Source organism: Cydia strobilella, chromosome 8 (assembly GCF_947568885.1).
Source record: "Cydia strobilella chromosome 8, ilCydStro3.1, whole genome shotgun sequence".
Lineage (NCBI taxonomy): Eukaryota > Metazoa > Arthropoda > Insecta > Lepidoptera > Tortricidae > Cydia > Cydia strobilella.
Window position 1 is genome coordinate 12,985,573 of NC_086048.1, and position 13,366 is coordinate 12,998,938.

The following is a 13,366-nucleotide window of genomic DNA, read 5'->3' on the forward strand; positions in this document are numbered from 1 at the left end:
AACTACTGGATCTAAAATTTAAAACAAAAATACACAAAATAGATCTTTACCAAAAGATTACAGGAAAACCTATTGGAAATTGCAGTCAAGCGTGAGTCGGACTTAATTACTTAGTTTTTGATCCGACCCCTACGGGTTTTTTTAAAGACATTTCACTCACGTTTCATATAAAAAATACATTGTTTAAATTTTGTAATGTACAGACTTGGAACGCGAGTCCGACTCGCACGTGGCCGGTTTTTCTTAAATTGAAACAAAAAGAATTTTCAAAACATACCAAGTTTGGACTCCTCCAGTTACGATATGGCTGATTTTTTTTTGTACAATATACCACAAATGATACGTGATATTCTCATATCGAACCCCAAAAAAGCAATTTTAAAAATAATTTTATTTAGTTTTTTTTTTTCAATACAAAGTGACACAATCTACTCAATACCTATTTTACGAGACTTATGGAACTGTACTGCAGATACGGTACATATTAATCATACAATGATACGTAATATCCATATATCCAACGGGAAATACCTCTTTAACCCTTTAGCTTGACCCCAAACTTGGTATGTTTTGAAAATTCTATTTGTTTTAATTTACAAAAAAAAGGGATTTTCTTAGGAACTGCGGGTCAAAAATTTTGTTTTGACCTCTTAGTATGCGTGTGCCAAACGGCTAACCTGTACATCGATTTGCGGTTTTTCATTGAAATTGGGCTTGTACGGCTGCCACTAATAGAGATACTAATTCCTAAAAATACGTATGATACCTCATTGGATTCGGAATGATGTCTAGAAAAACGTATTCGAAGCGTTAATTTATTCCCACTTAAAAAAAGTTCAAAAGCTATTAACAAAAAACGGCCAAGTGCGAGTCGGACTCGCGCACGAAGGGTTTCGTACCATTACGCAAAAAACAGCAAAAAAATCACGTTTGTTATTTGGGAGCGACATTTAAATATTTATTTAATTTTAATGTTTCGTTCATATATTCAGATTTGTATATGAAAATGTGAAACTATTGTTTCTAAAATAAATTATTCGTCCCTAATTTACACAAAATTTATACCAAATTTGATCTCATAGATCATGATCAACAGATAGGTAGAAATAGAGGCAAACTGGACCGCAGAAGCCGACTTTTCCCCTTCCTTTTTGGGGGGTAGCCAGGACTTAATCTCGTAGCTAGTGCGTCAGCTCAGCTTTGTATGAACCAAGGAATAATAAATAGTATTAAACGATATCCCCTGAGGCCAAAGTGCATACTCACTTTACTTACTTCGCCTACTAAGAGGCAAATCGCGACTGTTATGGTTTATCGATCTTATCACATCACTAGATTATCGACATTACGACATTCAATATCGACTATTGCCCGTCACTTTTCTGTCTGTGTACGTATTTAGAAACTTGACCCCGCCCCTAAAATTAGTACGATAAGGACAACTGCAGCTTAGGCGAAAAATCCTGCGTAAAAATCTCAAAAATCGAGGTTTTGTACTCGACTGTTTCCTCCTCCAAAACTTAACCAATCGTAACCAAATTTGGAAATCTAAATGATTATGAAATTGTCTGTGTCGGACTGTTTTGATTTTTTGGCAAATTGATATCAGTTTTGAATACCACGCCTCTCATTGCGGCATAGTCAGTGAGGCCATTTTTGGCCATGTTTGAAGGGCTCTAGCGCCTTAAAAAACAAAAATATCAAAAAAAGCAAAACACACCGACACAGATATTGACAATATTAATCTGTGTTGAAAAAATCATTCCTCTAGCTTCAAAAACCACGGAGGAAACAGTCGAGTACGTTTGTATGGAGAAATGACCACTCCTGTTGGCTCTTAATATAGTCTCAGAGCGGATTGTAAATCCAGCCAAGAAGCACACAGCTTACTCTGGGATTATTTGCACATCGAGTTGACTTTTCTGGCAGGTTGATTTATACGATTCCTCTCGTTGTAGGAACACGTACTCGGAACCAACAAGATGTAAATGCGCAATGTCTTGATTTCATCATCGTAATCGAGTGTGACGATATCTCATAAGAGTATCGTTGTAAAGATATGTATGTGTAGATTATATATGACAACTCTAATTTAATTGCATTGCATTTACGCTGTTTTACCTGAGCCGTATCAATCGGTGAGCTCCATTACCTGGCGGGTTCCCGGCTAAATAATAAACCGTCCTAATCCCAACGATTGGTGATGGCGCTTTTACAAAAGCGATGACAGAGAAAAGCTAGGTTCTTTTTGGAGTTTTGTTAGTTGTGTGTTTTCCTTCACCAGAGCAACTGGTAATTAAATGACTGTGGACTGGTGACTGTGGGTACATTATTTTTGAGCAACTCATCGATACGAGTTGGTGTTCGTTTGAACTCACGACTTCTGCTTTAGTAGCCTCACCGCTTTACAGCTTAGTAATTAATTTAGTTTTAAACGAATCGCTCGATCATTTTATAATAACAACCACTTGTGTCGCTTAACTTTAAGCTCGGATAAATCCATTCGACCCTCTTAGGAAATATCTACCCTATTACCTTTACTTAATACCAAAATCGCAAAATCTGACAGTTGGATTTACCCGAGTTTGAAGTTAAGCGACTCACTTATCAGCAGACAAAGGTTTCACATGCAATTGTGTCAACACAACCGCAAGGTCGAAACGATTTATAACAATTTTTCTTCCGCACTTTAAAAAGTGGCCCTATACGTTTACCTCGATAACTTAAAACTATTACTATCGATCTAGCGCTTGATCGACTTTCGTGGACCGAATTACGGATCCCGTGACCGGTCGACCTTCAGCTGATTGAGCGATACCGTTCACGACACGCAGGAGCTGCGCTGGGACTGGATCCGTATATTCGCATTTTAATTAATACTTGTTGACAGTATGAAAAATCTAGTGCCAAAGTTGTTTCGTTGCTTCACTTTAGGGATGAAAAACAGTTCAGCTTCTCTATAGAGGTATCAGTCGCTATTCGCTATAGAAGTAACGTAGGTATATTAATTATATCGCTAATAGTTTTTATGTAAAAGTGTTCAGTTTCCTTATTTTACGGATACATTTTTTCGCTCCTTTATTGCATTTGTAGAAAAATTTATTTATGGTTATCCTTATTTTTCCTGATTCGGATGCTGCAAAGATGACCTTTTATCGTTAGCTTTTAACATCTATTGACTATTACAGACGAAACATTAACGCTATGGATTTGGAGACCTACGTTTAATTTGGTGGCCATGAAGTCTGATAAAAGAACCGCACGATGTGCCAGCACAAGAAATTGATTTCATAAGCTCTGGTGTCGGTCCGTTAAGGGAACCGCCTTAAATGGTAAATCGGCTCCCTAATAGTTGGCGTCGATACGAGTCGACAAAAGGAATTTAGGACAGGGATCGGCCTATTTAGCAAGTATGTTCTGGAGCATGACGATTTGGTTCACCGATTATTACAACTCAGTAAAGACAATAATTTATTTTATTACAAAGATACTGACGAGAATATGTATTTACTTAAGTATGGTAATAGTGTCTGGAGTTATGAATTTGTTTTAATTAGATAATTGTTGGTTGATAGGCCTGTAACGTTTCTATTGTATCGTATGAAGTAGGGACGTTAGTAAGAATCATTAGGATGCATACAATAAATATAGTTTACTAATGTTATCACAAAATATTTGTACGACGCCTATAAAATAAAAACATTAGTAGCGGAAATGAGGGTGATGAATGGGATGGGTGGCATTTACTGCAACCATAAAACTTGCGAGGAAGCCTGGGTATGTTTGTTTGTACGACGTTGCTATAAAAGGCAGAAGTTTAGTAAGCGACTGAAATGCTCACACACGCAACAATTTGGGACTACAGCTTTCTACTCTGTAATATACGACCCGATGGAATATAGGACCTGAAACATGGTTGAAAGAAGTAGTGCTAAAGGATTTGACTGAAGTTTTGATATAAAGACGCAAAATATTTCTATTTACAGTATTTACTCAATTGTTTCCGTCAGCGCACATTAATTTACCTTGTAATGTTAACTATGTTTATAAAGCTCAGGACAGTGATTCAACAGGAAACGACATTGTATGCCGCGCATATTGCTCGTAACGCAATGCATTTTCTCATCTCTCTCGCTTCCGACATCAGTGTGTTGACTGTTGACTGCCACATTCCTTTTCTTGTAGAGGTCGGTTAAATACAACTTAACATACTATCTAATAGAAAGTAATTATCTAACAGATAGCATCTGTTATTGCATAAATTTTATTGTATGGCTTATTCGTGTAATTCCGACTATCTACTTCAAAATGTCTGCTAATTCCGAAAATCACCCATAAATCCATCATATTACAGTCCTGAAATTCTGAACTTTTCGGAAGTACCCGAATACACCTAAGTTGACATAACTGTGGTCCACTGGTTGGACTGAAAGTGAATCTCAGAGAACTTTCTTACTAAATCGGTGAAAAAACAAGCCACGAGCAATTAAGTATAATACATATTATGTAGAATATTATGAAAGTGGTAACGAAACAAGTGTGTCAGTATCCGCCTTGCATGAGTATTTAAATTTTAAGCGAAAAAGGATCGTTGAGTCATTTGGCACTGTTTGTGAATTAGCTGTAGCCGTGTGTTCGTAAATCAAGCATGATCGGTTTTACCCGTATGAGGAATCGGGTAATTTTAGAACATATTGCAGTGGCAAGGAAATGGCACAAGTTAACCGCACCTTTTAGGATGCCTTGGTGCCTTATAATTATCATAAACAAATTTTGAGTCGAGTTTTTTTGTAGTTATTGTTATTACAATTAAAATAAAATAAACTAAATTGTTGGTAGGTACGTTAACGTTGGTTACTAATATTTTGACCTCAACTGTTTACTAGGTTTGATTGAGATAACCAATTGGCTATAGGAGACGGTATACTTATCTTAGTATTTATCTTGTTGCAGGCCCCCTACATAATGTACGTGGAAGTCCTAGAAACAGAGGGCCACGAACCACTTCCCCCACGTTTACTCCCACCAGCGCCGCCCGCGCCCCACTCTCCCCCCATCCGGCACACGAAGAGCGAGGAGAACCTCGTGCCGGAGTGGCCCGCGCTGTCTCTGTACTCCGCGTTGGATGATGTTGATGCTGGAGACTGCTGGAGTCATGATGATGAGGACTTGAGCCAGTACCCGGCGAGAGCGCCGCAGCCGGACAGCGTTTCACAGGTTACTTTTTATTTTATTTACTACCTACCTACTTAATAAGAACTTATGTTTGGTAAATAAGCTAGATCGTTCCCCAAAACTGTAGGTATACCCATTTTGTATGTGGGATCCGCGGTCTCAAGTTCGCCAATTCTTAGCGCACCATAAAATCAATGACTCGAATAGATACAGAGCGCCAAGTGAACAGTGAAAGTGAACTGAACCTAATGTAGGTATGTTGTTATTCGGCAGGTGTCAGCAGTATCAGCACTGTCGGCGTCGTCAGCCGGATCGCGGGAGTCGCTGGCGGTGGGCGCGGGCGAGGTGCGGCGACGGCTGGCCGACGCCACGGCCGCGCCGCCGCCCAACACCTTCCGCCACGACCCCGCCGACCCCTCCGCGCTCGCGCTCAAGGTGCCTGCTCTATCTAACTATAGCTCGCTTGTGCTTGTGTCTTGTCACTCGACTCCTGAACTTGAACATGGGCTTTGTCCATCAATTACCACAAATTGCGTTACTGCAATGACCCCATCTACCGGCTCCAAGCCTTTTGAGGCTTTTCGTCCACTTTGCCGTGCTGAGGATACTACGCTGCGATTTTCTAGCTCCCTTCGCTACTCTGACTTTAATGGCTCGACAAAGCATCCTATTTTTCGGCTATGTGGCCCGCCAACAAACCATGTGTGTTATATCTTATTCTAGAACTTTTTCCATTTCTGAATCTGTCCCGAAGAGGAACTCTGAGCATCGCTCAAGGTACAGCGAGCTGCAAAATTGGTCGAACATATTATGAATGAAGTCATTAATAAAATGGCTATGCAATTGTGCGGCTGGGAGTACAACACATTTTAACAACTCAGTAGTATGGTCGAGACGATAACGACACCGGTTTCCAAATAAAAACTGTATAGCTTTTGTGACTGAAGAGGCAGTCGGTTTTACGAAAAACTAACTTCCGACTGTTTAGTGTATGTGTGTATGTGGCAAATTATTAAGGTAAACATATTTTTGTTATTCAGGAATCCTGGGAAAGCAAGCTCGCTCGCATGCGTTCCTCCTCCCCCTACGGCTCCCTGGCGGGCTGGCGGCTACTCGGCTGCATCGTTAAAGTCGGCGACGACCTTCGACAAGAAATGCTCGCCGCACAACTACTGCGAAGACTTCAGGCTGTTTGGGACTTGGAGAGAGTGCCACTCAAGTTGCACCCTTATGAAATCCTGTGTTTGGATAGGGAGTCAGGTCTCATTCAACCGGTAAGTGTCATTCAGTAATTTATACGTTATTTACACGACTGTGTCGTGAACACGACATTCGACAGGTTCCTAACTTACGATTATAGACAACTGTTTCTAACCTTGCACTCTTCTCCAGGTACTAAACTCTGTATCACTGCACCAAATCAAGAAGCAATCGGGCAAATCGCTCCGCGCGTGGCTGGAGCTCGAACACGGGCCCCCCACTAGTGAGGGCTTCATGCGCGCGCAGAACAACTTCGTGCAGTCCGCGGCTGCGTACGCGCTCACCAGCTACCTGTTGCAGCTGAAAGACAGGTGATAATAATTATTTACCCTGTTTCAACGGTCCGAAGGTGATCTAGGCTTATGAAATCATAGAACTTGAATTTCTTGTCGTCATTATTCTTAGCTGTTACTAATATGTTGAATGAAGTCGCAACTTGGATGACGTTCGCCGCATCAACTATGCCGGTTTCCTGGCAACTCCATACTTTTATTCGGCAAACGCATTAGCCGAACGACCCAGTTCCACCCTTGACGGTTTTTCAAAACAATCATAGAATCGTTACATTTAAGTACTAAGTAAGTAGTAAGAACGCTCCGCTTTATACACGATGTTATTTGAGCCACTGAAAACCTGAGATACCCCAACATATTTTTTTTGACTCATCTTGAGTATTTATTGTTTTATCCGATAATTATTTCAAAAAAATATTAGTTTTTTAGTTTTCTTAACAATTCTATTCGATTGGTAATTCTACAGTGTGGCAAAAAAGAGTAGAACTAGTAGGACACTACAGTGTTGCCACTTTTTAATTTCTACTCTTTTTTGCCAGACTGTTCACAAGATGCTTTGTCGTTTTAGTGACGTAAACCAATTGCTACCTAACATCGTAAACACTGTTAACTGACTATTTGTATACCTTACTACAACTAGATAAGGTTTACCAATGGCCAGTTAAACACCCTTAACTGCTCTAATTTCTGCTTAGTGTCAAACAACGTGTCAAATGCTAGTTATTGATATTGTTGCATTACAAACTTGTAGACTGGGCATGCGAAAAAAATAAAAATACCCCCATTTAAATATAACGCAATCGATTCTCCTGTCGATTCTGAACAAACTTTTTTTAGGTTTGAGTGAGATGAGACACCTTGTATAATGGTAATGTTTTGTTTCAGGCATAATGGAAACATTCTGCTGGACAGTGCAGGACACATTATCCACATCGATTTTGGTTTTATTTTCTCCATTTCACCTAAGAACCTGGGATTTGAGAGTTCACCTTTTAAGGTATGTTTAACGAATTACAAATTCTTCAAGTTGATGACATGTATTGATTGTTTATATTTGCAATACGAAGATTGTAAATAGGTACATACACACATACTGTATCAGTTTATGGTTCATGTTTTATCAAATCACTAATTAGGAATTACTTAATACTCGTAAAACTTCAATATTTTTGACCCGAGGGCCACAGCCTGCACTTCCCTTTCGCGGATCAAATAGGCAGGCTTGCGAGCCAGTTCCGACTCCGACCGTAGTTTGGAGACCCCTGTTCTAGGGTGATATAACCTACCCTAATAGTAAGCCGACCAGCCGGCTCCAGGCCCACAGCATCCCAATATGGCCGCTAGCTTGCCTCAGGCACTGTAAAAAGGCTTACCTATATGTTCCGCGCGTGTCCCGTCACTGGTCGCCAACTTCACCGTAGGCCACACCACTTCAGCGTAGGAATTCAAATTATTATTGTTTTCAATCTGACTCCACAAGACGGGCATAGTCTAGTGTGGCAGTCATAGGTTAAGAAAAACTTGTACACTTTTTGGCAAATAAACTTTTTGTTATGTAACGAGTGTTTGATGGCATTGCAGTTGACGCAAGAGTTCGTAGAAGTAATGGACGGCGAGAACTCGGACATGTTCGGCTACTTCAAGATCCTGATGCTGCGCGGTCTCATCGCGGCGCGCAAGCACTGCGACCAGATCATACACATCGTCGAGCTTATGCGCATGTGTGAGTACATGGGTCTCTATTGTTTCCCATAAAGTTTTAAGGCATAATGTACGGTTCGTCCGCGTTTTCGTTAGTCATAATTTGTTTTTTCTCAGAAACGCGTAACTTTTCACGATTGCCATAAAACAAACCTAACCTAACTATAGGATTACCCGTGCGTTGCGCGTTGCCCTCATGAATGGTGTTCGGCATGCATGGTTTCGACGTTACAATAAGTATTGTTTGTGGGCAGGCGGGCAGCTGGCGTGCCTGCGCAGCAGCGCGGCGGTGCCGGGGTTCCGCGCGCGCTTCCACCTCGGCCGCACCGAGCCGCAGCTGCAGGCGCTCGTGGACCGCCTCGTGCGCGACGCGCTGCACTCGCTCTCCACCCGCCTCTACGACAACTACCAGTACTACACCAACGGGATACTCTAATAACACTCATTAATCTGCAGTGAGGGTCTACCGCGAACACGGACATTTCCATATACGCCTCTATATCGCGCTTGCATATTCGAGCGATAAGAATAAGAAGGCCGATTCGAGGCTCGCGGTTGTAACCATCGGATGAATTCGTGTGAGTTCACGTGACGTAGGTATTCGCTGTCGTATGATTTTCGGACGTGTTGACCGGAGTCGCAAGATTTCGTTCGATCCGTGTCACGAATAGAGTTGTGCCGTTCTCCGTTTTGTATGGGGAACGTTCTCGCTCGAGAATATTTCCCATAGTAAACGGAGAGCGTTCTCGAAAACGGCACAACTCTAATCGTCACGAATTTGTAGTAGTGTCGAAAAGAAAATCTTGCCTTGAAAATAGCAGAATCCCGAGTGAAACTTTTCGTGGTATCGACGGTATTGACAATAAAAAGTTACAATTTGAAAGGAATGTCTAATAGAGATTGCATAAAAATTTAATGACTAAATATTGTAAAATTATCTATGTAACCTGTTCAGCTTTTGTTATATGTACCTACAAGTAAATTTAAGTACATTTTTACACACGAGCGCAGAGCCCAAAAGAAATCAAACTTATAAGCAGTATATCATATGGCCTTATTTACATTAAAGTAATAAAAACTAAATACATGTTCATGTTTAACAACACTTCTATCCTTTCAAATTGTAATCCGGCTATATTCAATGTATATTTGGACTCTGACAAAATATCTGAGTGATGTAGATAGATATAAAGGATTTATTATTGAATGCGAAATTGACGCTAGCTTCCATTCCATCGAATATCATACATTTATTCACTTAGTTTTAAAATTGGTTTAGATTTTTCTAACGTTTTTCAAGCTACTTTCAATGTAACAAGTCAATATTATCCGACTTAACTGAGTTATAAACAAAATAGATTATAACAGTCTAGTTTAATCCATGGTTTAAAATATTTGGACTTAATTTATATCCCAATTTGATTAGTAAAAGACAGAATGTTCCGATGTAGGAAATATTATTAAGTTACATCTTCGCAGAGATTTACGAGAAGGCCATTCTGCTCTGACGAGGAACGCAGTAATTAAATAGTCATAAATATGGATTCAGGTGTACTTAAGCCATGGAAAGGAGTATAAATACGTATACATATTATTGACTGGTTACTTAACACGTTCCCTGTCCGGGTGCCCCAACAGGGTGGGATCAACAAACTTTTTTTCAGGAGTCTGTGCCTTCCACTATGAGTTCACAACTTTAAAGTGAAAGCACAGTTGGACGTGTGACTTTGTCATATCATTTTGTACGGGGACAGTGAACGTGTTAAGGTACTGCGTTGTTTTCGAACGTATTGACGAGTCCGTCGAAGATGTTCGACGTTTCGAGCCGCGTGCGGCTCTGTAGTTAGTGCCATAGGGCCGGCGCAGACCTACAGAGTAGAGGAGAACAGATAACTTGCAAATTGAACCATACTATATTACACATTACACACAAGGATCAAAATACAACAAAACTAAAATCAGGGACATATCAGTATGTGGCGCATCGCAGCGGTATCAAGTTAGAATTTTTTTTACTTTGATTTATTTGTTCGTTATTTTTAGATGCTTTGATGTTAAAAATATTTAAGTTTTCTAAACATAAGCGTTTTAGTTGTTTAGGTATCGTTTAGCCATTCAAAATGATAAATTATGTTCGTTCGCCTCCCTCTAGGTCTGCGCGAGGCCCACATCCAGGTGTCAGTCGTTCTCTGAATCTGTTAGTTATTTGTTTGCTCAGCGGCCCCCCGGCGCCCGTCCGTAGCCGTAGTGTAGCGTCCGACCGACCGGGGCCGCACCTATTCCTCACTTTCGGACACCCTCTGTATATAGTAACAAAATTATGATAATTTTCGCAATGAGAAGACTGATGTTCGAGCATGAAGCGGTTTAGGTTTAGGTTTCTTATCCTTGTATAAGTTTTAACGGTGTATATTGAAATTAATTGTGTACGATGAATTTATGGATAAACGCAGGTTCTAAATAGGAAAGCCAAAGCATTCGCGGATGGACGCATGGTGTGTATTGGAATATTGTTGATAAATTAGATAGCATCACTGAAATTGGACGAGTAGATATAAAATTGTGGCAGCATGCAGATTTATGTAATGTTATGATTCCCGTTGTAAGGACGGTTGTTGTTAGATGTTGTCGCGAGCCGCGGTGCGCTAGATAGCCTTCTGTATCATAACTAAAGGGATAAAATACGCATAACTTTGTTACACAGACGACATGTTTGAAAATTGATGTTAACAATTAATTTAGTTTTTCCGTTCGTACGTGATTGAATTATGTTGGGATTGTTTCGTAAATAAGCTTAGGATAATGTGGAAGGAGAATGTTGCCAAATTATTACTGAGCAGGAAAGAGATGCTGATATTTTTCGATATATTCACGATTTCCCTGATATTCTCTTAACTTTCCTATTGTAATAGAATTAACATATAACATAGCAATTCAAAGGGCCATTTGTATAATTCAAACATCGCCAGACTTCAGGAATAAAACGTGGCTTTCAGATATCAAAATGTACCTTATGTAGTTATTATAAGGTAGTGTTTGATATAGAAAAACCAAGTTTGTATTGAGTTATATCAATGACTTCAATTAAACCTCCCAAATAATTGTGTTTGGAGTGTACTTTCGCCTTTTGATCGTTTTAGATAAAACGGAACATACATTTGTAGAATACGGAGGAAAAATGGGTATTTTACATATCAAAAAAAAACTAAACGCCTAAATATAATGTACATTTTATGTACTGTGTAAAATTATTGTTTTTCCTACGGATTCGTCGATTGATAGTTATATTTTTGTGAAACAATCTGGACTGTGAGTACGGTTATGTGTCGAATTGTATTTTTGCGCGAGTTTTGTCGCTGTTGAGATATTGAACCTGTAGATAGCTTATATGTACCTTTAATATTTTACTCTTAATATAGTCTCATTATATTCTTTTTCTAGATAAATTGAACTGTAAATAGAATAGTATTTGCTTGATGATTCAAAAATGATAACAATTACCTATTCCAGTTAAGAAACATAACATCCAAAGTCCAATATTAGTATTTTTCGTCTAAATTAATTCCAATTTATTTATCAGTGTACAGATAATTTTAAGTACTATAATGATTATCTTAATTTTTTAAAATATATATCACGATTTTTAATTTAGTTTTTTATTATAATGTTGTTTCCCGTTAAACCTATTTTCATATTTTATAGACGAGTTACCACTGCGTTTTTTGAAACGGTAATTTCCGAGTAAAAAGGGTACTAAATATAATTTGCACTTATTCCGCATAAAAGTTTGGTGGTTTGGTTTGGTGGGTTCATCTCATCTGGCATAATATTGTTTGTCAGAAATACACTTCGCATAACATGTATCGCAGAAACTTAGCAGATGATGACTTTTGCCGACTTTAGTTTAGCATAATTTTATGTACCATAATCATCCTGCACCTGCAGCATACTCTTATTATGGCATGATGATTTTTTCTGCTAGCAGAAAAGTGGGTTAAGTAAGAACTGCCAGAAAATAAGGTTATGTTAGGTTGGAACTGCGGCCTCCTATAAAAAACGAACGGCTGACACAAAACAAACAATTGCAAGAAAAATAGATTAGGTTATGCCGGGGCCACACTAACGGACTAACGGGAAACACTGGGATTATCGCGATAATCAACGGCGTTTCCCGTTAGCCGTCCCCAGCATTAGAGCATAACAAAAATACCTGTTATTAGATTATGAAATTAATTTCATATTTTTTTTACCCGACGGACTTTATAGTTACTGATTATTTTACCGTATAAACGCACTTTAAAAACTAGCAAACAGCAATTCCATTATAACTGTCCGTCTGCCTGTTACCTCTTCACGCTTAAACCGTTAGTGATTTAGATGGAATTTGGAAAATATGCAGATAGTTTGAGACCCGTAGAAGGACAAAGGGTAGTTTTGATCAATCATTAACATCATTCCACGTAGACGAAGACTCGACTTGACAACTGTATGCCACCTAAATATGCAATACATTTATCTGCCGTATCAGGTACGGCACGATACTTACATACAGTCTATAATAGAAGGAAGAATAGAAAAAAGGAGAGGCAGAGGAAGACCGAGACGTGCGTTTTTGGACCAAGCCAAAGAGAAAATCAACGTAGTGACCTATCAGGAGCTTAAAACAGCGGCAGAAAGAAGAACGGAGTGGCGGTTACTCCACCGACAAGAGCCAGGCTCTTAAGAGTTATGATGATGATGATTTATCCGCGAAATCAATATTCGTTTAAAAGACTATTGAACATCATAACATCAGTATGCCTAAATATGGTTCTGGATTATAAAACTGTGAAGTGATTGTATGCAAAATAATACTATGCGAAAGGTAATTCTGCCAATCGACATTTTTGCTAAGTAACATTATGCAATACAAAAATATGTAAAAAAACTTTCTACGA

At 39.2% G+C, this 13,366-nt stretch overlaps 1 protein-coding gene across 3 annotated transcripts in view; it reads left to right on the forward strand.

Moving 5' to 3' along the window:
* LOC134743733 (phosphatidylinositol 4-kinase beta) overlaps window positions 1-12,074 on the forward strand; it is an 80,898-nt gene extending 68,824 nt beyond the window's left edge. For 2 of the 3 annotated variants that reach the window (XM_063677356.1, XM_063677357.1), the window contains exons 4-10: window positions 4,954-5,217; window positions 5,449-5,610; window positions 6,216-6,449; window positions 6,568-6,746; window positions 7,614-7,725; window positions 8,310-8,451; window positions 8,684-12,074. In XM_063677356.1, the coding sequence (XP_063533426.1) occupies window positions 4,954-5,217; window positions 5,449-5,610; window positions 6,216-6,449; window positions 6,568-6,746; window positions 7,614-7,725; window positions 8,310-8,451; window positions 8,684-8,865 (1,275 nt within the window). In that variant the 3' untranslated portion in view covers window positions 8,866-12,074. The remainder of the gene's footprint in view (window positions 1-4,953; window positions 5,218-5,448; window positions 5,611-6,215; window positions 6,450-6,567; window positions 6,747-7,613; window positions 7,726-8,309; window positions 8,452-8,683) is intronic. The other variant, XM_063677358.1, reaches the window with a different exon arrangement.
* The last annotated feature ends 1,292 nt before the right edge of the window (window positions 12,075-13,366 follow it).